The sequence below is a fragment of the Callithrix jacchus genome, chromosome 14 (genome assembly GCF_049354715.1).
Source record: "Callithrix jacchus isolate 240 chromosome 14, calJac240_pri, whole genome shotgun sequence".
In the NCBI taxonomy this organism is placed as follows: domain Eukaryota; kingdom Metazoa; phylum Chordata; class Mammalia; order Primates; family Cebidae; genus Callithrix; species Callithrix jacchus.
Genome location: NC_133515.1, coordinates 75,247,705 through 75,275,097, shown reverse-complemented (window position 1 = coordinate 75,275,097; position 27,393 = coordinate 75,247,705). Strand labels below are relative to the sequence as shown.

The 27,393-nt window shown below is 41.2% G+C and overlaps 1 protein-coding gene and 1 long non-coding RNA gene across 3 annotated transcripts in view; both read left to right on the top strand.

Moving 5' to 3' along the window:
- The first annotated feature begins 10,830 nt into the window (after positions 1 to 10,830).
- On the top strand, positions 10,831 to 11,492 carry LOC144579172 (uncharacterized). 2 transcript variants are annotated; one of them, XR_013526115.1, is made up of 3 exons: positions 10,831 to 10,935; positions 11,231 to 11,277; positions 11,380 to 11,492. It is a non-coding gene; the product is annotated as an uncharacterized LOC144579172 (long non-coding RNA). The 2 variants fall into 2 exon arrangements; XR_013526116.1 differs by lacking the exon at positions 10,831 to 10,935 and adding an exon at positions 11,122 to 11,155.
- Positions 11,493 to 12,026: 534 nt separating this feature from the next.
- TMEM178A (transmembrane protein 178A) overlaps positions 12,027 to 27,393 on the top strand; it is a 53,169-nt gene continuing 37,802 nt past the window's right edge. Inside the window, exon 1 of the mRNA XM_017964392.3 lies at positions 12,027 to 12,535. Within this exon, the coding sequence (XP_017819881.2) occupies positions 12,136 to 12,535 (400 nt within the window). The 5' untranslated portion in view covers positions 12,027 to 12,135. The remainder of the gene's footprint in view (positions 12,536 to 27,393) is intronic.

Genomic DNA, 27,393 nt, shown 5'->3' with positions numbered 1-27,393 from the left:
TACTAATGCAGTAACAGACACCCAAATACTGCATGTTCTCACTTATTAGTGTTACTAATGCAGTAACAACAGACACCCAAATACTGCATGTTCTCACTTATTAGTGTTACTAATGCAGTAACAGACACCCAAATACTGCATGTTCTCACTTATTAGTGTTACTAATGCAGTAACAGACACCCAAATACTGCATGTTCTCACTTATTAGTGTTACTAATGCAGTAACAACAGACACCCAAATACTGCATGTTCTCACTTATTAGTGTTACTAATGCAGTAACAACAGACACCCAAATACTGCATGTTCTCACTTATTAGTGTTACTAATGCAGTAACAGACACCCAAATACTGCATGTTCTCACTTATTAGTGTTACTAATGCAGTAACAGACACCCAAATACTGCATGTTCTCACTTATTAGTGTTACTAATGCAGTAACAACAGACACCCAAATACTGCATGTTCTCACTTATTAGTGTTACTAATGCAGTAACAACAGACACCCAAATACTGCATGTTCTCACTTATTAGTGTTACTAATGCAGTAACAGACACCCAAATACTGCATGTTCTCACTTATTAGTGTTACTAATGCAGTAACAGACACCCAAATACTGCATGTTCTCACTTATTAGTGTTACTAATGCAGTAACAGACACCCAAATACTGCATGTTCTCACTTATTAGTGTTACTAATGCAGTAACAGACACCCAAATACTGCATGTTCTCACTTATTAGTGTTACTAATGCAGTAACAGACACCCAAATACTGCATGTTCTCACTTATTAGTGTTACTAATGCAGTAACAGACACCCAAATACTGCATGTTCTCACTTATTAGTGTTACTAATGCAGTAACAACAGACACCCAAATACTGCATGTTCTCACTTATTAGTGTTACTAATGCAGTAACAGACACCCAAATACTGCATGTTCTCACTTATTAGTGTTACTAATGCAGTAACAACAGACACCCAAATACTGCATGTTCTCACTTATTAGTGTTACTAATGCAGTAACAGACACCCAAATACTGCATGTTCTCACTTATTAGTGTTACTAATGCAGTAACAACAGACACCCAAATACTGCATGTTCTCACTTATTAGTGTTACTAATGCAGTAACAGACACCCAAATACTGCATGTTCTCACTTATTAGTGTTACTAATGCAGTAACAGACACCCAAATACTGCATGTTCTCACTTATTAGTGTTACTAATGCAGTAACAACAGACACCCAAATACTGCATGTTCTCACTTATTAGTGTTACTAATGCAGTAACAGACACCCAAATACTGCATGTTCTCACTTATTAGTGTTACTAATGCAGTAACAGACACCCAAATACTGCATGTTCTCACTTATTAGTGTTACTAATGCAGTAACAACAGACACCCAAATACTGCATGTTCTCACTTATTAGTGTTACTAATGCAGTAACAGACACCCAAATACTGCATGTTCTCACTTATTAGTGTTACTAATGCAGTAACAGACACCCAAATACTGCATGTTCTCACTTATTAGTGTTACTAATGCAGTAACAGACACCCAAATACTGCATGTTCTCACTTATTAGTGTTACTAATGCAGTAACAACAGACACCCAAATACTGCATGTTCTCACTTATTAGTGTTACTAATGCAGTAACAGACACCCAAATACTGCATGTTCTCACTTATTAGTGTTACTAATGCAGTAACAGACACCCAAATACTGCATGTTCTCACTTATTAGTGTTACTAATGCAGTAACAACAGACACCCAAATACTGCATGTTCTCACTTATTAGTGTTACTAATGCAGTAACAGACACCCAAATACTGCATGTTCTCACTTATTAGTGTTACTAATGCAGTAACAGACACCCAAATACTGCATGTTCTCACTTATTAGTGTTACTAATGCAGTAACAGACACCCAAATACTGCATGTTCTCACTTATTAGTGTTACTAATGCAGTAACAACAGACACCCAAATACTGCATGTTCTCACTTATTAGTGTTACTAATGCAGTAACAACAGACACCCAAATACTGCATGTTCTCACTTATTAGTGTTACTAATGCAGTAACAGACACCCAAATACTGCATGTTCTCACTTATTAGTGTTACTAATGCAGTAACAGACACCCAAATACTGCATGTTCTCACTTATTAGTGTTACTAATGCAGTAACAGACACCCAAATACTGCATGTTCTCACTTATTAGTGTTACTAATGCAGTAACAACAGACACCCAAATACTGCATGTTCTCACTTATTAGTGTTACTAATGCAGTAACAGACACCCAAATACTGCATGTTCTCACTTATTAGTGTTACTAATGCAGTAACAGACACCCAAATACTGCATGTTCTCACTTATTAGTGTTACTAATGCAGTAACAACAGACACCCAAATACTGCATGTTCTCACTTATTAGTGTTACTAATGCAGTAACAGACACCCAAATACTGCATGTTCTCACTTATTAGTGTTACTAATGCAGTAACAACAGACACCCAAATACTGCATGTTCTCACTTATTAGTGTTACTAATGCAGTAACAGACACCCAAATACTGCATGTTCTCACTTATTAGTGTTACTAATGCAGTAACAACAGACACCCAAATACTGCATGTTCTCACTTATTAGTGTTACTAATGCAGTAACAGACACCCAAATACTGCATGTTCTCACTTATTAGTGTTACTAATGCAGTAACAACAGACACCCAAATACTGCATGTTCTCACTTATTAGTGTTACTAATGCAGTAACAGACACCCAAATACTGCATGTTCTCACTTATTAGTGTTACTAATGCAGTAACAACAGACACCCAAATACTGCATGTTCTCACTTATTAGTGTTACTAATGCAGTAACAGACACCCAAATACTGCATGTTCTCACTTATTAGTGTTACTAATGCAGTAACAGACACCCAAATACTGCATGTTCTCACTTATTAGTGTTACTAATGCAGTAACAGACACCCAAATACTGCATGTTCTCACTTATTAGTGTTACTAATGCAGTAACAGACACCCAAATACTGCATGTTCTCACTTATTAGTGTTACTAATGCAGTAACAGACACCCAAATACTGCATGTTCTCACTTATTAGTGTTACTAATGCAGTAACAGACACCCAAATACTGCATGTTCTCACTTATTAGTGTTACTAATGCAGTAACAACAGACACCCAAATACTGCATGTTCTCACTTATTAGTGTTACTAATGCAGTAACAGACACCCAAATACTGCATGTTCTCACTTATTAGTGTTACTAATGCAGTAACAGACACCCAAATACTGCATGTTCTCACTTATTAGTGTTACTAATGCAGTAACAGACACCCAAATACTGCATGTTCTCACTTATTAGTGTTACTAATGCAGTAACAGACACCCAAATACTGCATGTTCTCACTTATTAGTGTTACTAATGCAGTAACAACAGACACCCAAATACTGCATGTTCTCACTTATTAGTGTTACTAATGCAGTAACAGACACCCAAATACTGCATGTTCTCACTTATTAGTGTTACTAATGCAGTAACAGACACCCAAATACTGCATGTTCTCACTTATTAGTGTTACTAATGCAGTAACAGACACCCAAATACTGCATGTTCTCACTTATTAGTGTTACTAATGCAGTAACAGACACCCAAATACTGCATGTTCTCACTTATTAGTGTTACTAATGCAGTAACAACAGACACCCAAATACTGCATGTTCTCACTTATTAGTGTTACTAATGCAGTAACAGACACCCAAATACTGCATGTTCTCACTTATTAGTGTTACTAATGCAGTAACAGACACCCAAATACTGCATGTTCTCACTTATTAGTGTTACTAATGCAGTAACAGACACCCAAATACTGCATGTTCTCACTTATTAGTGTTACTAATGCAGTAACAACAGACACCCAAATACTGCATGTTCTCACTTATTAGTGTTACTAATGCAGTAACAGACACCCAAATACTGCATGTTCTCACTTATTAGTGTTACTAATGCAGTAACAGACACCCAAATACTGCATGTTCTCACTTATTAGTGTTACTAATGCAGTAACAACAGACACCCAAATACTGCATGTTCTCACTTATTAGTGTTACTAATGCAGTAACAGACACCCAAATACTGCATGTTCTCACTTATTAGTGTTACTAATGCAGTAACAACAGACACCCAAATACTGCATGTTCTCACTTATTAGTGTTACTAATGCAGTAACAGACACCCAAATACTGCATGTTCTCACTTATTAGTGTTACTAATGCAGTAACAACAGACACCCAAATACTGCATGTTCTCACTTATTAGTGTTACTAATGCAGTAACAGACACCCAAATACTGCATGTTCTCACTTATTAGTGTTACTAATGCAGTAACAACAGACACCCAAATACTGCATGTTCTCACTTATTAGTGTTACTAATGCAGTAACAGACACCCAAATACTGCATGTTCTCACTTATTAGTGTTACTAATGCAGTAACAACAGACACCCAAATACTGCATGTTCTCACTTATTAGTGTTACTAATGCAGTAACAGACACCCAAATACTGCATGTTCTCACTTATTAGTGTTACTAATGCAGTAACAGACACCCAAATACTGCATGTTCTCACTTATTAGTGTTACTAATGCAGTAACAGACACCCAAATACTGCATGTTCTCACTTATTAGTGTTACTAATGCAGTAACAGACACCCAAATACTGCATGTTCTCACTTATTAGTGTTACTAATGCAGTAACAGACACCCAAATACTGCATGTTCTCACTTATTAGTGTTACTAATGCAGTAACAGACACCCAAATACTGCATGTTCTCACTTATTAGTGTTACTAATGCAGTAACAACAGACACCCAAATACTGCATGTTCTCACTTATTAGTGTTACTAATGCAGTAACAGACACCCAAATACTGCATGTTCTCACTTATTAGTGTTACTAATGCAGTAACAGACACCCAAATACTGCATGTTCTCACTTATTAGTGTTACTAATGCAGTAACAGACAACCAAATACTGCATGTTCTCACTTAAATTCTAGTCTGATTTGGGGAGGCCTGAAGAGGCTAAGTACTCCCCCATTGCCCAAAGCACACTACAATTTAAACCCAAGTCTCTCTGATGCCACATCCTAGACTCTATGTTGTACTGTCACTGTGTCATCATAGATTATTAGATTCTCCAGTCTTGGCTTTGAGGACACAGATTTTCTTAGTTTTCACCCCTATTTTCCCTCTCATGGTTTTTTGTGGTGCCTCCTCCTCCCATGGAGATCTAAATGCTTGTGCCTCAGAGCCTGGATCTAGACATCTTAGTTTTTCTAGCTAACTTTCTCCTAGATAACCTCATCAAGTCCCATGAGTTTAATTGTGAGTATGCATATAGCACCTATGTGCTGATATACACAAAATCTAAATCTCTAGTCCAGATGCTTCCCTTACTCTCAGGTTCACACATTCAGTTGCCTCTCCAACTGAGATTGGCACCACCATTCAAGCACCCACACCAGAAATGTAGCATGGCTCTTGATCGCTTCTTTCCCTCATCTGCACTCACAGTAATTTTTTAAAATTTGTTTTTATTTTTATTTTAAGTTTTGGGGTACATGGTGCAGGTGTGTAATATAAGTAAACTGATGTCATGGGGTTTATTGTACAGATTATTTCCTCACCCAGGTACTAAGCCTAGCACCCAATAGTTACTTTTTCTGCCCCTCTGCCTCCTTCCATCCTCCCCCCTCAAGTGAGCCCCAGTGTCTGTTGTTCCTTTTTTTGGGTCCATGAGTTCTCATCATTTGGCACTTACTTATAAGTGAGAACATGCAGTATTTGGTTGTCTGCTACTGCATTAGTTTGCTAAGGATACTGGCTTCTAGCTCCATCCATGTAGTTCTATGGTTTTGACCTCTACCCACTTCTCACTGTTTCCACTGCTGCCTCCTTAGTCCAAGTTACTAATATCCCACGTCTGCATGATTGCAATAGCTTCCTGACTGGTTTCTCTGCCTTCATACTTGACACCTGTAGCTTCAATCCATTTTTCACATAGCTGTCTGAGTGACACTGCAAAACATTAATCAATGCGTCTCCTGTGCTTAAAACTCTTCAAAGGTTTTATTTGAACTGAAGTCCAAACTCCGTAGTTTGACCTTCAAGTCCTGCACAATCTGGCATTGACAATTCCTGCAATTTCATCTCATACCACCCCTTCCTCATTCACTACTCTCTGGGTCTCTTTGCAGTTCCTCCATGACGAAAAGCTCTTTCATGCCTCAGGGCCCTTGCACTGGCTATTCCCTCTGCCTGGAATGCTCTTTCTCTGGCCCATGGGTGCTCAATAATGTTAATACAATAAATGAGAATAGATGGTTTCTTTTATTCGAATACTAGTAACTGATATGAGAGAATAATGTGTCATTAACATTTTATCCATTTGTATTCACAACATTTAAATCATATGGTCTTAATATGATAGACCTACGGAATTTCTGAAGCATGTTTATGTATTTACAGATGGAGTAGGGAGGATAAGAGAGTGGGAGGAACGAATTTATCATATGATAACCATGAATCATGCATCCTGTGAGTTAGATGGTGATATCCTTACTTTTCAGAACTTAGGTGGTTTGGGAAGTTAGGTGGCTGGCTAAGGGTGAACAGGTAGAAAGCAGTGGGTCTAGAATTCACATGTGGTTTGACCCCGGTACCCATGTGCATTCCCCAGATCCTGGTGTCTTTGAGCAGACACAGCAGAGAGAGAGGTTTGAAGGTAAAAAAGAGGAGAAACACCTGGAAATACTGGCTTTTATGTTCATCTGGGCAGCATCACAGGTGGCTGTGAATCAGACACAGGATATCTTAGTTGTATTCAAGTCTGCCTTATTTGTCAAACATGGTCTGAATGAGCTGAATTAGACCCCAACTTCGAAACCCAGTATCCATACACAAAGAAAAGGTGGGAAATACAGTTAGGTGTGGCAATTAATGAGCCACCATCTGCTAAAACATCACACTTTAAGTGGGACTTAACATGGTTATGGGTTTCTTTTTTCTTTTTTTCTTTCCTACCATATGTGCTTAAAGACTCCAAAAAGGAAACAGCTTAATCCAGGAATGTGAAAAAGAATGGTGACATTCTGCGGTGTGTCAGTGAAATGAGAAACTTATCAGGCACTGTCTATTTTGGGGGTTTTGTGGTATTTTATGGTTCCAGGCTTCTAGTCAGTGACAAAATGGCACTGCCAAGATGACTTACCACATGCGTGGGGTATAGAAGAGCACCATGATAGGTGCTGCTTCTAAAATTTACTTTTGGCTTTGCCCTGGACTGAGTTGACACACATACAGAAAATACTCCTTTTCCTCCAAGGCCTAACTGAGATAGCGTCTATTCCACTTGGCTTAAACGTATTCTTCCCAATGGAGAAACGAATCTCTCTGTAGTAGGTTTTCCTGTTGCTTTGTTTTGTACCTCTGTGACAGTACTAGTTTCAAGCTGTCCCTCTTAGTGGCTTCCTGCATTTCTATCTTCCCCTCCAACTACCCTAAAGCTCCCTGAGGGCACAGGCCATGTTTTCTTCATCTTTACAAAATCCAGTGGGACTTTGCCCAATAACTTACATTATTTAACTCATAGATATGCTGTTGAATTAAAATAAAGTTGTTTCAGGAGAACAATTTAGAGTGATGACTTTAACACAAGACACCTCAACAATTTGCAAAATGGCATATTTGTAGGTTAACACTATAATTGACTATATCCTTTTATTGAATGCTGAAAGAAATCTGATATTACCAAGAAAAAACTTCCACACTTGTTATGAAACCTAGTGTATAGTTTTGGTTAAAATGCATAACCTGAATTGCAGAATCTAAATGTTGGAAGTGAGGAAGGATACTGCTTTTAGTCTTAGCAATGGTGCAATAGGGTGAAAATCTTTTAGAATATGTATTGTTAGGATGGTTAGCTTAGCATGGGTATATTAAAAAATTATCACCATAGCTCTGCGATAATTTGAGATTTCTCTCTCTCTGTCTCTCTCTCTTTGTGTGTGTGTGTGTGTGTATGTGTGTGCACTGATCTTTTCTCTTAGGAAATATTTATTTAAAGAAATTCCTGACTGTAGAGAGAAACATGGTGAATGTCATAGATATTATGGTAAGTGGGTTTGGAGAAGGCAAAAATATTTTGTTTTGTAAATATTTAAACATGGCCTGCACATCAGTTGTGATGTTTAAATGCGATGGGAATTCCGGCAGCAACAAAGGACTTTGAAATGGTAGAGTGGAGAGTTCTCCCTAACCTAGAGTTGGAAGCTGAAAGATGACATAAAGTAACACTGAAGAACGTGCATTTGGCAACAATATCCGGGATAGCTGCAGGAAAGGTTGATGTTAGATTCATGGGGACCAAGGAGGAAGCTGTAATAATAATACAGATGTCTGGGGTAGAGGCACAGTAAGAGCAAGTGGTAGAAATGTAGAGGAAGGGGTGGATATACAAGAAATTTCAAAGGAAAAATCTCTGCCTTTGTCAATGTGATAGATAATTCTAAAATACCGCGTCTGAGTGAATTGATGATGTAACACCAGCAAAAGAGTTGGGGAGGATAGTTGAACCATAAGGAAATATGAGACTTTAATTTTGAATATCTTGAGCCCAACAACACAGTGAAATACCCAGGTGGAAATTCTCCGGGTCCATCTCTGCCATAGGAGGATACTGTTTTTCTCTGAGGGATGCGCTAGGGATATCAGATCTGGAGGTGGCAAGAGAAATTTAAGACAGGTAAAGAACAAGCAAAGTTTGAAAACATCAAGGTCATAGCATAGCCAAAGCTCAGATATGTCAGGTGTTCTAGCTGGATATTTGATCTCCCGTCATCTTGACTCCATGCTGAGCTAAATGCCCTCCTACACTGATTATATTCACGTGTAGACTTTTCCTTCCACTCTACAATGGTCCAGCTTGTAGTCAGTCATTAGAATGTGATAACTTTATGACTTAAAAATATACAAATTTTACAGTGGCCTAATATATTGAAGCTTCCAAATGTATGAGGTAGACACCAGACCAAAGAGGTATTCTCTGACTGCAATACAAACATCTCTGATATCCTCTTGGCAAAGTTTAACTCATCCTTTAAGAACTAACACAAAAGTTACTATCTCTGTGTAGCCCACCTGACCCAAGGCAGTTAGTCTCTTCATTGTCCATGCTCCTACGGCACTTTGTACTTTTTTTCTTTTTTTTTAACTACAGCATTTGCCTCTCATTCTGTCTATGCATCTGTTTCTTGACACTAGGCTGGGAGCATCTTGAAGATGGGCACCACTTACTCGTCTTCATATTTTTCACTCCCCTAACAGAGTGGGGGGCTAGTGGGTGATAGTTCACTGTTGGAAGTATCCAAATGGGGAATTTTAAAAACATGGATGGAGCAATGAGCAGTTGCTGTAGCGAAGCCTGTGAACACATCAGATGCCACATCCTTGCTGGCGCCATTAATGCTGCACCAGGAGAGGCAGCACTCTCATTACATACTGCTGGCCCATATTTGTAATGTGTGACATTTTTTATGAAATACTGTCAAGGGCAATCCATCATATAGTAACCTTTGGATTATATGCTGAGACTGGTCTTAAGCATAGACATAAATGAACTTCAGGAATAATGCTATTTTCTAAAAAGAGTGTGATCAAAGATTTCTGGCTAGGAAAATGAGACAGAACAGTGTGTTCTTTTAAGTTAAACAGAAGTGCCTTAAAAGGAGGTTTTCTTCTGTCTAGCTCCAGCTGAAGACAGGGTTATTGTGTGAAAATGATGAGGTGACTCGGGAATGCGTCTGAATATTTATTTCTTGTGGTACATGAGGTGAGGACTTGAGAAGGGGATGAGGATTTGCTAAGGGCTTGACAACCCGTGGGGCTTGCAAGGTTTGTGATAACTTTATCTCAAGATACATTTAAAAAAATAAAAGAACACATGATGACTTGAGTGAATTTCAGATGTCAACTGTGGACCCACAGTTAAACGTATCCTCTCTGTGCATCCATTAAGAACTAGGATTTTATACATATTATAGAGTATAAATAAAAGAAAGCTTCTAAGTCTTATCATTTTGGTGCAAATCCAGATAAGACTCCTTTGATGAGATTAGTGTTTCCTGTGAAGGAAAAGCTTATAGGTGAGAGAAACACTAAAATTATAACTCTTTGTCTTCCTTAATTAGACTAGAGCTCACATAGATCTTGCTGAAACTGTGAGAAAATCCAAGCAATAATTCACATTGTCAGGTCAGCAGAAATGGGAACGGGAGTCCGATATGACTGAAAGATTTGCTTAAGTGATCTACGTATGCACTGAACAGCTCAGAATAGGCATACGAGCTTCATTGGAAATATACCCTCTGAAGATGCTAAACACAAGCAGCAGTGAAAATCAATCCCAGCAAGAGTCTTATACCACCTTTACAGATGTCATTCTGGAGGAAGTATATAAAGCGTATTAATACCAATTGATGCAGGGCACTAATTAATAAGTCCCATTAAATCATGGAGTAATGACATTTAGTATCTAATGAATGCCTCATAATTTCTTCATCATTAATATTTCATAGCATAAGAACACAAGAATTTTCATCCCTGGGCCAATGCAGCATGGTTTTCTGTCTCTGACACGACCACAAGGGCACTGAGTGGCACCACGAGTGCATTGCACCTCTGTGGTATAGACTGACTATACCGCACAAGTGATTAACTCTTAGCATCCTGGGTCCTGGCATTTCCTGATTTTAGAAAATGTCAATCTGCCTGCCATTCTTGGAAGCAAGCTCTGTGACTGGAAGACGGCAGCCGCCTGGAAGAACTGCCCCAGGCCCAGGTGTTGACTTTGGTGTGTAGCCCTGTTCTGCTGTTGACCCCACCCCCCAGCCCAAGAGGGAAACCTGCACGGGAGAAAATCATTACTTTGATTTATTACTGGGGGCTTGCTGTCTGCAAAGGCAATAATCACCTCATGGAGCAGGTGCCACTGCCAGGGTTCATTGATCCCAGGCTCTTCTAGAAATTCCAGGAGGCCAGTCTGGCGGGAACACAAGTCCATCTCATAGCAGGTTGAAATGAAGCGGGAGAAAAATCTCTGGGCATCGTTCTATCGCTCCACTGACACTCGGTGTCTTTTCTTTCAGAAGAGGGGCTTGAGCAGACAGAATGCTTAGAGGCTAAGCGAAGATGGGTAAGTGAGAGGGAAAGAGAGAGGACAGATAGAGCTGGCTGCTTAGGGGGCTCAGAGGCTGCATCCTGCAGGCGGCAAGACAGAGGGTCCTTCCGCCTCCAGATCAAGATTCCAAGGAGTTAAACGCTACCACGCAGCCCGACCTGGATGGGATTCGCTCCTGGGTACAAAACGGGACACTGATCAGAATCAACTTGGACAAGTGACAAGAGTGAGTCTGATGTCGGTGGATGTCTTTTAAGGTCGTTAGAGGGAAGAGGACGGGAGGGGTGTGCTGAGGGGTAGGTGGAGAGAGGCACCGAGTCCAGAGCCGGGATATAAAGGCACCAGAAGCCGGGGAGCAGAGGAGCAAATGAGTGGGGGAAAGAGCGAGAGGAAGAGTTGGAGAAAAGTCTAGGGAAAGTAGGGACAGGGTTAAGGGGAGACAGGAGGATAAAGGCGGCGAGGAGGGATTAAAGGGGGAAGGGGAGTCGCTGGAGAGGAGGGCGGACTGTTGGATCGGAGGTAGGGAGACTGGCGAGGGGCGAGGGGCGAGGGGCGAGGTGCGTGCTCCGGGTAGGGGGCGCCGGGGCGAGGAGAGGGAGCTGGGGAAGAGGAGCGGGCTAGAAAGCCAGAGCGGAGCGGGGGAGGGCGCGGAGCCCTGGGGCCGGGCCGGGGGCGGGCGGGCGGTGGGAGGCGAGACCAGGCCGGGGGAGAGGGAGCGAGCCAGGCCGGGCGCGCGGGGCGGGGAGGCCGTGGGAGGGAGGTGGGGGGCAGGTGGGGGGAAGAGGGAGGGAGCGGGCGGAGAGCCGGGGCCAAGTGCATTGTGTCTGGCGGCGGCGCGCGAGCCCACCGGCGGCTGCGGCGGGGCGGGAAGCCATGGAGCCGCGGGCGCTCGTCACGGCGCTCAGCCTCGGCCTCAGCCTGTGCTCCCTGGGGCTGCTCGTCACGGCCATCTTCACCGACCACTGGTACGAGACCGACCCCCGGCGCCACAAGGAGAGCTGCGAGCGCAGCCGCGCGGGCGCCGACCCCCCGGACCAGAAGAACCGCCTGATGCCGCTGTCGCACCTGCCGCTGCGGGACTCGCCCCCGCTGGGGCGCCGGCTGCTCCCGGGCGGCCCGGGGCGCGCCGATCCCGAGTCCTGGCGCTCGCTGCTGGGGCTCGGCGGGCTGGACCCAGAGTGCGGCCGGCCGCTCTTCGCCACCTACTCGGGCCTCTGGAGGAAGTGCTACTTCCTGGGCATCGACCGGGACATCGACACCCTCATCCTGAAAGGTGAGCGGCGGGCGCGCCCCGCGTCCCCGGCGCCCGCGCGTGGAGCGCAGCCCGTGGCTTCCCAGGGGCGCGCCGGTCCCTGCGGTCCCCTCCCCGCCGCGGCCCCGCGTCCCCGCGCCCCCGCGCCCCGGTGCATTCTTGCATCCTTGCCTCCGCCTCCGGTCTTTATCCCTTCCCTTTCTTTCCCCGCTGCCTCCCTTCTTCTCACTCTCCCTGACTCTCTTCCTTCGTCCTCATCCTGCGCGTCCTTTCCAGTCCGTGCCGCTCCCGCAGCCTCTGTCTCCTTTCCTGCCTTCGCCTCCCTTTCCCCGTTTCTTTCGCTCTCCCCCGTCCTTCTCCGCCTTTGTACACCTGTCTGACATGTGTGTCTTTTCTTGACGCTGCTCCCCGTAAGGGGGACTAACCGTCAAAGACTCGACTTTTCCCAGCCGGGATCCTTCCCTCAAGTTGTGCTTCCCTTTTGGAAATACCGTTTGGAAGAAAAGTGGTGCCAACCTCCGAAGAGGGGGAAGGGGCTTTCCCTGTATTGTGCGGATGCTGGCTGGTGTCCGATGGAACTGATGTGGTCATCCCAGCCCAGCGGGCTGATGGGCAGCTAACGAGGCCCTGGAACCTTCCTCCATACCCCTGAAGTGTAGGGTGTGTGTGGATTAGACTTCAGAGACCAACCATTGGCTGGTGAAGGCTGCCCAAGGCAGATAGGACACCTGCTTTCGAACCTTCTTGGGGACCCCATACCCCCACCTTCCTCGTTGTCCAGGCACAGGTGGCAGCTGAGGAGAGAAAATGTCCTAGCCCTTGAAACTAGAGCTTTCCAGATCTCGGCACTCATCACTGTGCCTTCTGTGTGTGGTACCTTGTCGGGTTGTTTCTGTTGTTTGTTTTGTTTGGCACTGAGTTGTAGAGCATCATTTTTTTTCTTCTGAGATCTGCGCAACACCTGGCTGCTGCGAATGGAATCAGATAGTTTGAATTTTTATTTTTTTTGGTAATCCCATTCATGTAAAAATATCCAGTGTGACAATTTGTGAAGCTTCCTTTAACTTCAGAACTTGACTCAGTATATATATTTTTTTTCTCTGAGATAAAAAACAAATCAACACCTCTTCTCTTGGACTCGTGATGTCAAAAAAAAGTCCCAAATCAGTACATTTTAATATTTAGTAGCCATTCAGGAAAACAAATAGATTTGAGTTACAGCCTGCAATGGAAGGACATAGAAAAGAGAGGGGTTAATAATGTGTTGGCCTTCAGAGTCTTGTTAGTTGGTGGATTCTTCATTTCAGAAACATGTCAACTTCCTCCTTCCCATGGCTAGCTCAGCTGGGGGCTGCCATCCGAATCTGTCTGCCTGTGGAAGGACTCCAGTACTTTTGGGGGAATCCATACAGTAAAACCTTCCTTTGGGAAGTGCACCATTTTCTTTTCTCTCCTAACTTGCATCCAAATCTGATTTCTCCTCATGAAGATGCTGCATAATTAATTCTGATGGTAGCATAGTACATGAACAAACTGTAAAGCTGAATTTGGAGGCTCAGTTATGGAGTGCTCATTTAGGCAAGGCAATTTTGAAAGCTCAGCAGTGTAGTCTGTCTTTGGAAATGACAAAACTGCACTTGCTTACACTGTTTCTGTGCTTAGAGTATTTGATTGCATGGAAATTGGATATAGAGCAATGCCTGAAACAGCAGGGCAGAGTCCAACCCGCAGTAGAAGAGGGACCCCCACAGGATATTGCACAACGCCTCTGGAAATGCCCTGGCTAGCTGAGATGCCAGTTCCTGGGCAGTCCAGGGTCAAATAATCATAGAGGTGGAAAGACTTTGGAGGCCATTGAACTTGAACCTCGACTGGTTGTTCCAACTCCCTTCTACAATCTTTCTGACAATCTAGCCCAGTACTTCCTTAAGACAGAACTCATATGCTCGTTAAAAAAACGAGACTTTTCCAGTTACGAATGCCTATTTTTAGATAAAAACAATCTCAGATTTATAATATTGATGGTGTTTAGCTAGCCTTTTGTGTAGAACACTGAAGAGTTCTCAGTTGTGAGCAGAAGATATGGGCACCATTGCTGGCCCTGTTGTTAAATTGCAGTGTGTTCTCCAAGTATCCCGGTCTCCTTTGCCTTCAGTTTCCTTGTCTGGAATATTAGGAGGGATGACTATTCTTTAGAGAATTTTCTAGTTCGCGTATCTGTCATTGTTGTAATTAATAACAATGTAAATTTAGCTTCTTGCAAAGTTCATGAGCTGACGCTATTAATAAACGTGGAGTTTGGAGGAAAGAACAGGCATTGGTACATTATAGGATCTTAATTTGTTGTTTGGGAGATGTCCAGAAATGCCTTGCAACACTGCAACTAACCAACCTTGGGCTGATTACATAAGTCTTCTAGATCTCAGTTTCATCATCTGTGAAATGTATGGGTGACAATGAACAGCTTTCAAATTCTGAGTCTATGAATAATTTGAGAAAAGAAAATGTCACCAACATTTTCCTGTCTCAAAGATGATTTTGGCACCCATATTAGGCAAACATTATCACCTTTGTTTTGGCATCTGTCATTCGTGGCTGTGGTATGAATTTCTTATATGAGCCATTTATAAAACTAGAAATTAACACTATATCTAATTAAAAATTGTGAGTAACCACAGTCCCAAGTTCTGCTCTTTCTTCTGTGAGTTACCTTATCAGTCTTGGCATCATTTAGAAATTTTAGTTTTAGGAAGTGAAGAAAAATTTATTCTGATGGAAGAGTGGAGAGGGGTGGAAAAAGGGCTCAAGAACTGCCTGGCAGGCTTAATGAGCTTCTGAGAGGGAAAGGTGCCAGTCTTTTCTCCTCTGGACCTAGAGGGCAAAGCTAGGGGTTAAATGAGAAGTGCAGGGAAGAAAATGTAGAGTTGATAATATGGAAACCATTCTTACAGCAGGAATTATTTGCATTTCCTATTATTGGAGGCAAGACAAGAGAGATATATTTCTGAGAGATGTACAGGAGATAGAAACATGCAATGTGAGCAATAAGAGATTAATTTAGAAATACGCACAGACTCTATAGTATTAGTCTATTTCAGAGAAATCACAGCAGCTAGAAAAGCATTTATCTCAATGGGACAAATATTTGGGACAATCATCAAATTCTTGTTTTCACATACTCATTATGGTTCTAGTTCACTTCTATCTAGCCCAGACTCTGGAATGGTCTAGGCTTGACCTTCAACCAGAACCTTCAGGAAGAATGGAGGTAGTGTTATTGATAAGCTCATGAAGAATCAAGACTAGAACCCTATGCTATTCTACCAGATTGGAAATGAAACAAAATACTTGCCAGCATAGTTTGAACATAGTTGCTTTTCTAGCAGCAAGTTCTCTTATCAGCACTATATTGACCAATTCACACTTCACTATCTTGTTCACTGAGATAACGTGAGAACTTATCAAATGCTTTAGATAGATTATATTCATATTATTTTTCCATATTTACTGTCCAATTCAGTAAATGCCCATTAGAAGTCCATTATGTGTAAGGTAATGCAAGAAGATTTTAGCTAAATACGTGGGGGTTCTTTTGTGTTTGAGCTGGTCAGTTGACTCTAAATTAGTCTTCCATATATGCCCTTCTTGCAGCACCGGCTAACTTTCGATGCCAAGGAAGTTTTACTGGTCCAAATAAGGACTGACTCAGAAAAGTATGCAAATGAAATCAGCTTTCATCCAGCAACTTGAGTGCTGAAATTGTTGAATAAAACGGACTTAAAGCTTAGGGCTTCAGGTATCTCTGTGCCACTGGGAATGTGGGGGGTTAGAAAGAAGTCTTTAGGTGTAAAAATCTTTAAAGCAAGTTCATGTGTCATGGATTATATAAGGATGCCAGGAAATGACAATGGACCAAAAGATAAGTTCTTCCTTCGTTCATCCATTTATTCACTCAACAAATAGATATTGGAGTGTTGGTTATTGTCCCAGGTGTAGAAGATACAGGAGTGAATGAAATGGATAAAAATCCCTGCCTTCAACCAGTTTATTTCAACTAGTGGAGTTTGTATTTTCTAGTGGATTATGTTATAACTACTCTTGTAGGTCATAGGAAGATTAACTGACCAGGGTAGGAGGATACTTTGGGATGGCTGATAGCACTGGTGGGTAAATGACAGAAAATACAATGCAGAGTGATCGAGTGCAGCATCCTTTGGGGGACTCCTAGCTGTTTTCTCCCAAGTGCAATATGTGTGTTTCAACTGCTGGATGAACAGGAAGACAGGACAGATGGAAGACGACTCAGTTGGAAACATTATGTAATGCTTCTTCCAGTTCTTGAAAACACTGACTTTAATAAACATTGATGTGACTTGCAAATACATTATGTAAAACTTTGGAGAAATCAATTTTGAATAGAAATCAGAGTCATAGAAATGACATTAGAAGTTCAACTGTTCACACTAGACCTAACTTCAACTTTTTAAGGAAACATTTTCATTAAAACCAATTAACACTACTTTTCAAATATATATACTTTATGCATGTAAATGAAATTCTAATATTATATGTTATCTGTAATACAAATAGAAAATTAATGTGTTTTTTCTTAAAATTGAAAATGATAGGATTTTACAAATGTGAAGATTATAAGTCTGTATACACAGTGTTGACCTTTATAAATCATTTGGGTATTCTTTTTTTTTTTTTGAGATGGAGTTTCGCTCTTGTTATCCAGGCTGGAGTGCAATGGCACGATCTTGGCTCACTGCAACCTTCATCTCCTGGGTTCAGGCAATTCTCCTGCCTCAGCCTCCTGAGTAGCGGGATTACAGGCACGCACCACCATGCCCACCTAATTTTTTGTATTTTTAGGAGAGACGGGGTTTCACAATGTTGACCAGGATGGTCTCGATCTCTTGACCTCGTGATCCACCTGCCTCAGCCTCCCAAAGTGCTGGGATTACAGGCTTGAGCCACCGTGCCCGACCCTAGGTTTGAATTCTTGAAACTTGAAATAGAACATGTTTTTGTGGTTGCAGAAGCATTTTTTCTCTAATGAGATAAACAGATAACAAAGACAGTGGGATGTAAATACTTTGTCATTTTGTTCTCTGTAAGAAAAGGAAAGTAAGAGATTTGGTAGGAATTCATTGGGTTTGCTTTTCACTCTGCTAATGATTTATCTGCTTCTTCTGTTGCTTATTTCCCACAAAATTAATAGTCTGTACAGGACCCACCAAGTTCTACCTGACACAGAAATAGATTGATGATTTTCTTCTGCTCATCTGTGGACCAAAGTATAATTTGTGTTAGAATTATCTTCCAAGATCAGACATACCTAGGGAAGCTGAGAAGCCAGCACTGTTTCTTCTCCTTGACCCAGTGGTTCACAGATTGTTCATGGACCTTCTCTTGAGCTAAAAGGTGCTGCTGGCAAAAGGGATTCCTTAGTTTTGGGGGTTCTGGGGATATGATTAAGACTTTGTTTTTCTTTCTCTCTTTACTTCTCAAGGCATGGGGTCTCTGAAATTCTTTTGACCATCACTCTATGTAATTTATGTTTATTCATTTTTAAATTACATGCGTGGACTGTACTGACACATATACCATAAAAGGAGCAAAAGAAAATTTGGAAGGGATGTGGTAATAAATAGATATAAATGGAAGTTCAACTATTTTCATGCCACCATCCAAAGAATTGCATGTGCACCTCTGCCATGTACACACCCCACTCTCAAGACTGTTTCTGTCACTGCTCAGAGCCAAGTCTCTCATCTGAGCAGAGGAGGAGGGATTTTTCCAATCACAGCTGAAATTCATGATGGGTATCCCAGTGCACTGTTATATCACACACATTTATCTTGCACAGGGGAGAGAAGCAGATGCATTTTATTTCTGTATCAATTCTGACATTAGGCACAGTATTAAATGAGCCCTTTTTGATTAAACAACTGCTAGTCATACTACACAACTCTTAATGACTAGATTTGTAGTTTTAGCTTGTTCTACAGTGTGCTGAGGCTGAACATACCCAAGTGTGATATTCAATGTTTCAATACATTCTATTGCTAACAATCATGAAGGTTACCTTGAATAGAAATTAAATTCTTGCTACTTTGCAATCAAAAGAAGATACTTGCTTCCATTCTTAACATCTGCACACAGGAATTGTCTTTTAAGAGTAATTTATAAACACCAAAGTGAATGGTGCTTTAAGTGGTTTGTCATCAAAATTGCCAGAATCAACGACATTTTCATTCACTGTGTTTCATGGATAACGTTTAGCAATGGCCTTGAGGGGAAAAAAGGAAGAGTTTGCTATGTCATAGAAAGTTCACATCCAATTATACCCGAGTTGCTGTGGTTTTTCTCTTTAGCTACTGATTTTTCTTCTTCAGATAGCTAAAAGAGCCTTTAAACCCCATCAGGCAGACTGCTCATAATTATAATTGCAAGTGTTCTTTTCTGATTTTTAATTTTTTCAAACAGGGTCTTGTTCTGTCTGTCACCCAGGCTGGAGCTCAGTGGCACGATCATAGCTCACTGCAGCTTTGAACTGGGCTCAAGCGATCCTTTCACCTCAGCCTCCTGAGTAGCTGGGCAGGTGTGTGCGAGCTACACCTGGTGTGCTGAGGCTGTGTGTGCCTCAGGTGTGTGCCAGCATGCCTAACTGATTTTTTAAAAAAAATTTTGTAGAGATGGGGTCTTGCTATGTTTCCCAGGCTGATCTCAAACTCCTGGCCTCAAGAGATCTTCTTGCCTTGGCCTCCCAAAATGTTGGGAGCCACCGGGTTTCCCTCATCCAGTGAGCGCCCTGATTGCTATAAAAGATCAGCTTTTGCTGCAGGAGCCTCTGGACATTCCATTCCACTGAGGAAATGTCAGTGCTAAGCGCGAAATGCTGGAGAGTGGAACATTGAAGGAATTTAGGTGAGTCACAGGGTTTTCCCAACAGTTACCAGGAATGAACTCTGCTTTCATCTCTGTATACACCTGTAGTGCTGTGTACTCCAGATAATCAGATTATAATCACAGATCATATAACCACAGCTTATCAGATTAGAATCACTGATTATTCACACCAAGCAAACCATGACCTCAGATTGGCCATCTCTTCATGCCCAGAGCCTGCCTTTGTACCTTATCATTCAGGGAAAGTCCACTGTCCTTTTATTCTCGATTGTGTCCATATCTGTGGTCCATTTTCTTATATTATTTTCTGGTTAAAAGAATAAAAATCAGATTTGGTCTGGTCAGCCTCTTCATATCCCATTCCCTCCCAATAGCAATGGTGGGATGGAAGAACAAAAGCTGCAATCAGCGAAAATGGAGAATTGGCAAATAATACAAATAGCCAATGTGTCTCCTTTGGTGTGAAACAGCTCAGTATTCGGGGTACTTCAGATAAGATCATATCTTTAGGTTTAAGCAATTTTGTTTTTTCTACAGTTACTATTTTTCTTTAAAAAACCCACCACACCATTGATAGGGTCTAAAGCTTTACAAAACTAATTGTAAAGCTTTTTATCATAATGAAGGAATTTGTAAATAGAAAGTGGAATTTATCTTCTGAAATGGGCAAAATTTATGACAATTAATTTTTACTCTCTCACAGTGTTTCCCTGTGGTTAAAAGTGATTGCAGTGATTAATCTGTTTTATTGCAAGTTTTATTCATAACTGAAAGGATGCAACTGAACTTCTTGGAGCATGAGAGAGTCTGCCTCAGCCGTCATCATGAAGCTGGCAGCCTTTGTTTGCTGCAGAGTAACGGGAAACTACATGCTGCACTCCATCTTTCTTGTAACTCCGCCAGATAGCTGATTGCAGACCAAACAGTAACGTCATGGGGACACCCATCAGGGAATGCATTAGCAAGTGAACAAAGGGGGACAATACAAACCATATGTTAGTTTCAGTTATCTTTAATTACTGAGGACACACTGAATTATTTTCTACAACTTGCTGGTTGTCCTCCAGTGTTCAGACTTTTTAATATTTTGTTCATAGGTAAAAATCAATCAACTCATTTTTCCCCTAAGAACCTAAAGGATGTAATATGTTCCCTTTTGGTTTCACCAAGTTATTTGACATTCTGTAGATAGGGAAGAGACTCCAGAAATGTAAGTAGAAAATTCTGAGTGTACAGATAATTTCAGAAGGCTTAATTGTCTCTTTACAACAGGACACTCAACTGCACATCCACACCGATGCTTCCATCTGCCTTATGAGTAAGTACTAACTTGCACTCTTAAACGTCTATAACAGCAGCATTAGCAGGGTAGGGACAGTGATGGGTGGGAGGCTATATTAGGCTTGGATCTCTTTTGTCTACATTTCAAGGAATTTTTTTGGTGTGGGGGATACGAACACTTGTTTCACTCAACAATCAGTCAACAAATGTAAAAAAAAAATGTTTTTTTAAAAACAGGCTGCTTATTGGCCAACATGGCGAAACCCTATCTCTACTAAAAATACAAAAATTAGCTGGGCAAGATGGTGAGCGCCTGTAACCCCAGCTACTTCTGAGGCTGGAGAATTGCTTGGACTCGGGAGGCAGAGGTTGCAGTGAGCCAAGGTCGTGGCATTACACTCCAGCCTGGGCGGCAAGAGCAAAACTCCATCTAAAAAAAAAAAAAAAAAAATAGGCTGTTTAGTGAAAAACATGGGGGTTAAGTCTTCCAGGTCCCATGGGAATGTGCCTTCCCTGACTATACCCAGAGCAGTGAGGAAGTGGGTCTAAGTGAGTGGGTGCAAGCTGCTGGTTAACTTGAATTTCAATGCCTTTTTTTAAGTTCTCACAATTCTGAAAACTGCTTACAGTAATATTTACAATTAGAAGTTTAAGTATGTGCATCCTGTTAAATATTACTCAATGACGCTATCCTGGAAAAACAACATCTATCATGTGTCATATGATTTAAAAATTATGAAACAGATGATCACAGCCATAATTTGACATACCTAGATAAACTGTATGGTGTGGGGAACAAAACTTACAATGGCCAGTTGGAGCAACTGAACCCATACCAGTTAGAGCTCAGTATCTGTTTTATGCCACTGATACTGAAGAATCATTTATTCCAGGATTAGATCTAATCCTTAGCATCTAGCACATTGTAGAAAAACTTCACTTGGTGTTCAGACAGAGATAGGCTGAATGAAAGAGTGGCAAGAAAAGCAATGGTGACTGCCAACATGAATGGCTCTTAAAAATATTGTTTTTTTCTAAGATACTTGCACACATATGTTTATAGCAGCACAATTCACAATTGCAATTGGGTTGGTAGAACCAACCCAACAAATGCCTATCAATCAGAGAGTGCATAAAGAAACTGCAAGATATATTGGCCAGTCGTGGTGGCTCACGCCTGTAATCCTAGCACTTTGGGAGGACGAGGTAGGTGGATCACCTGAGGTCAGGAGTTCAAGACCAGCCTGGCCATCATGGTGAAATCCCATCTTATTAAAAAAAAAAAAAAAAAAGAAAAATATGCAAAGAAAAGAAAAGAAACTGTGAGATATATATATAATATAATATATAATATATATTATATATATACAATATATAAATATAATATATATTATATATACATTATATAATATACAATATATATAATATAATATATATAATATAATATATGATGGAATACTACTCAGCCATAAAAAGGAATGAATTAAGAGCATTTGCAGTGACCTGGATGAGACTGGAGACTATTATTCTAAGTGAAGTAACAGGAATGGAAAACCAAACATCGAATGTTTTCACTGATATGTGGGAGCTAAGCTATGAGGACACAAAGGCATAAAAATGACACAATGGACTGTGGGGACTTGGGGGAAAGAGTGGGAGGGGACGAGGGATAAAAGACAACAAATAGGGTGCAGTGTATACTGCTCAGGTGATGGGTGAACCAAAATCTCACAAATCACCACTAAAGGACTTACTCATGTAACCAAATACCACCTGTATCCCAATAACTTATGAAAAAATAAAATAAAAAAAATTAAAATTTGATTTTTTCTTCAGCTGTTTGAAACAAACAAAAAAGACACAAAGAAACTGTTTACTATACAGCAGTAAAAGATAAAATCCAGCTAGAAGATGTCTGCTGAAGAAGCATCAAAGTCTTCTATTTCTTTTTTTTTTCTCTTTTCTCAAGGGTTACCTTTTCTTTCTGAAATTCAAGTTGGTAGGAGGAAAATAAGCACATGTAAAATAAAAAATTATCATAGAGTTGAAAGGAATTTCAAGCAATGATTCTAACCTGATTTTGATACTATATTGCAGGTGATAGGTGATTTGCACTTGGGCTATAAACTCCTGTCAATTACCAACAAAACCTAGCATACCAGCTCTAACTGCCTTCATTTCTCTCTGAAACTGCATTATCAGAATGCCTGTGAGCAAGGGGGATGTTATTATCAGCATAATCTCAAATGGGTTTTAATTTATAAGACAGAATGTATTGCTTGGAAGGAGCAGGCCCTTTGATTTTTGTTTAGAAGATGTAGGGATGGGAATCCCTGCAGATTATCCAGATTGCGCATTTTGAAGTGTCGAGGGTATATGATGGATATTGTGGGCATGGAAGCTTCAGTCCCCCAAAGTCATTTCTAGGCACCACCGCTGATTTGGAAAATTGGCAGCTGTATAATAACTTACTACCTGTTAGTCCTCTGAAGAGGTCCTAACGCATCTGATTTGGGAAAGTTGAAAAATGACAGGAGAAATTATAAAAGGGTACAGTTTTGTATGCCCTACAAATGTGGCAGTTACTGAAATAAATAGATCTGCGAGCCACTGAGAGGTGTGAAAGAGTAGTTCCCTGTTCACTTAACCACTGATACAGACGATTCTGCAGTAATATTTTGATTATGCCATAGGGGAAATTGATTGCTTCTTACTAATAGGCCCCAGATTGTAATTTTTGAAATTTGTGGCATGGGTGTTTTTAGAGCATGTTTTTATTTCTGAGTCATCACATAGTTCTTGTTTTCACATTCTTCTGATTGTATTTACAGGTTCAAATGCCAGACCTATTTTTTTTTTTCCTGGTCAGGTATTCTTCCATACATGTAGTTTTCTGGAGTTGTTATTTATTTCTTAAAAACAATTTTCTCTTTTAGAGACAAGGTTTCACTCTGTTGCCTAGACTGGAGTGCAGTGGTATGATCATATTTCTCTGTAGCCCCAAAATCCTGGGCCCAAGTGATCAGCCCACCTCAGCTTCTCGAGTATCTAGGATTACAGGCATCCTTTACCATGCCTCGCTAATTTTCATTTTAAAATTTTTTGTAGAAACAGGGTCTCGCTTTGTTGACCAAGTTGGTGTCAAACTCCTGGCCTCAAGTGATCCTCCCACCTCAGCCTCCCAGTGTTGGGATTACAGTTATTTCTAAAAAGGTCAGATACGGCAGTATTTCCCATGAGATACGAAACATAATTTGGGTTGTGGGTGTAATTTAAAAATATGTAGTTGATAAAGTGCTTGATAAACATTTATCTACTTACTTGGGTGGGCCTTTAAGTGCCAAATAACAGAATACTCAAGTAAAAATGGCTTGGCCTACAAGGAAAATGTATTATCTTGCATTAACAGGAAGTCTGGAGAAAGCCTGCATCTGGCTAATTAAAGAGATTCAAGGCTTTTGGGCTTTAGCAGACTCAAGGTAGTCGATTTTGCCTTGAGCCATGTCTCTACCGGGTCACGACAGTTCTGTGAGTTGCTAGTTGTGAGTTCTGTAAGTGAGCTAGGAAATAGAATAAGCCAGGCCCCCTTTTCTGATCTTTTACAATAAATGTGATTTCCCAGAAGTCCAGCATACTTCCCACAGGTCTCATTGGCCAGAATTATGTCAACTGACCGTTCTTAACGCAATCCCTGGCAAGTAGAATGAACCGTGATTTTCTTAGACCAATCAAGCTTCAGCCCCTGGGGCTGGAGAAGGGCCCAGTCTCCCCAGGAAGCACTTGGCTGCCTGACACCTGAACAAAATCTGGCTTTGGTTAGCCAAGGAAGAGGGTCTCCAGAGAGCCACACAACCGTAGAAGCCGAAGCAGCAGGGATGTTCAGGTGGCAGTCCCATCCTGCCTATGGCCATTCCATAGCAAGAGAAGACTGAGGAGAACTCAGATTTCCTTCCAGCTTTTCTAGATCGACCGCTTTCTCCACATACTGCCCTAACAGGCACATGGAAGTGGCCTGAAGGCCCTGTGCTTTTCCTTTCAAAGAGCTGTTGGAGTCTCTTTACTCTCAAAAGACCCAGAGAGATTGCATGGTTGGTTCTAAGGAGGCTTATTTATAATTGCACTTTAAAAATGGAAAGTAAAATGTTCAAAATTGTGCATATTAGGGGATATCATTGGACTCTAAGATCAGAAGGTGCAGTTGCTACACGTCGGATACTTAGACTGGTGTTTCAGTGCTCCTAGATGCACAGCCTTTGTCCTCAGGCTCCTTCCCATCCCCACACCCCCGGATGTTCAGTGTCTCTCAAGAAGAGCTTCATGGAGAGCATTTTTCTGAACATCTCCCTTCACCCCCACTCCTCAAGCCAGGTTCATTTATAGAACACTGTTCAAGTTAGGCTATGACTTGTTTTAACTTCTTGATTTCTTGGAGGAAAACAACAACAACATGTATCATTTCTGTTCTCTGACTGGCAACTTCCCAGTGCATCTATAAATATAACAACATTGAGCAAGAAAATTAGCAAATCACTCCTTGCAATTGTCAGTGTCCTGGTGTGGTGTCAGGGCACATGTTCAAAATTAGAGAGCAACCAATTCTAATTTGAAGAAAAGCCACTTAACTCATGTCTGTCTTGGGCTTTCATAATCCTTGAAATTTCTGTGAAGAATCCTCTGCTTTTGAAATGACAAGCTGGAAGACCTGTAGAGGAAGCAGTTGTTTAGCAATGTATGTTTCTGTGTCTGGAGGAGTGGGATGGAGGGAGAATATAGGAAGATGGACCCTGGTTATCTCAGCAGGAATGTTCAAGTCAAAACCCTTCTAGCAAACCCTTCCAGGAGCCTTTCTTGTGCTAGGCTCCTCTTGGAACTCTCATTCGATACCGAGAGACCTATTTATTACAGCTTGATGCTTCCTCAGAGCAGGAATTATGAAGCAAGAAAACAATCTTAACTGTTACAGATGGGCTGAGCTAGCAGGATTTTAGCACAGAAGCCTCAGAAGATGGTGTAAAGCCACAAGGTATGTGGGTGGGCATATATTTGGACCACCATATTGCATGCCAACTTGTAGGTTCGACAAGAAAAAAAAAGCAAGCAAGCAAGCAGGAGAGAAAGGAAAGGAAATAGGAAGCCCAAGAAGGAATGCAGAAAGGAACAGATGAGCAACTATTTGGTGGATCTTTGGGGAACCATCTCTATAGATCTTGTTTCCTTAAATATCCATCAGGTACATTTAGCTTTCTAAAATACAATCTTACGTCTTTCCTTTAACTAAAAATATCTGATGGGTTCCTCAATGAGTTAAACATAGAAGAACCAAATATCCCAGCAATTCCGCTAGTAGGTATATACCCCCCAAAGTTGAAAACGGATACTCAGGCAAAAACACTCTACATAAATGTTCACGACAGGACATTTGCAATAGCCAAAATTTGGAAACAATCCAAATGTCCATCAACTGATGAATAAAGGAACTGTGGTATGTCCATACAATGGAACATTATTCAGCCATAAAAAGGAATGAAATACTGATACATGCTACAACATGGATGGACTTCAAAAACACTATGCTCAGTGAAAGAAGCTGGACACCAAGGCCCGTGAGTTATATAATTCCATTTATGAAATATCCAGATTAGGCAAACCCACAGAGACAGAAAACAGGGAGGAGATAATAGGGAGTGACTGCTTGATGGGCAAGTGATTTTCTCTTAGGCTTGTGAAAATGTTCTGGAAATAGGTATTGGGAGTGATTGCACAATGTACTAAATGTCACTGAATTGTACACTTTAGTTAAGATGTAAACAAAAATCCCCCAAATCTCTGATCATTTCCCACTGCCCACATCCACAAGTCTGAATTTAGCAGGTAATAAGCTTTTACCATGTGCCTCCAGCTACTTCTGCATGAAGTCTAGGGTCAAGTTACACGAGACCATTTGCTAGTCCTTCAATACACATGCACTTTCGTATCTCTTTGTCATTGTGCATACTGCTTCTTCTACCTAAATACCATCCTCTCTTGTCCATCTGGACAGCATCTACTCTTCCTTAAAAGCTTAGTGCTGGCCGGGCGCGGTGGCTCAAGCCTGTAATCCCAGCACTTTGGGAGGCCGAGGCGGGTGGATCACGAGGTCAAGAGATCGAGACCATCCTGGTCAATATGGTGAAACCCTGTCTCTACTAAAAATACAAAAAATTAGGTTGGCATGGTGGTGTGTGCCTGTAATCCTAGCTACTCAGGAGGCTGAGGCAGGAGAATTGCCTGAACCCAGGAAGCGGAGGTTGTGGTGAGCCGAGATCGCGCCATTGCACTCCAGCCTGGGTAACAAGAGCGAAACTCCGACTCAAAAAAGAAGAAAAAAAAAAAAAGCTTAGTGCTAATCTTATTTCCTCTCTAGCTTTCCTTGCCTCTGTCTTCAGCCCCTCTCTCATTCCCTGCAGAATCAATTGCTATATTAACTGGGATGCCATTCTGTTTTATAAATGCCTTTATGATGGCACTTTCTACATTGTACTGTATGGTTTCCTTGTTAATTTTACATCCTACCTTAATGCCAGGGATGGATACCATCCAGGTTAGTACTGGGCACTTGGGAATCTTCCACAGAATGGTTGTTGAAAAATTTGCCTTAGATTGATTAAAATCACAGTCATATCTGACCCATTCTCTTCTCGCCC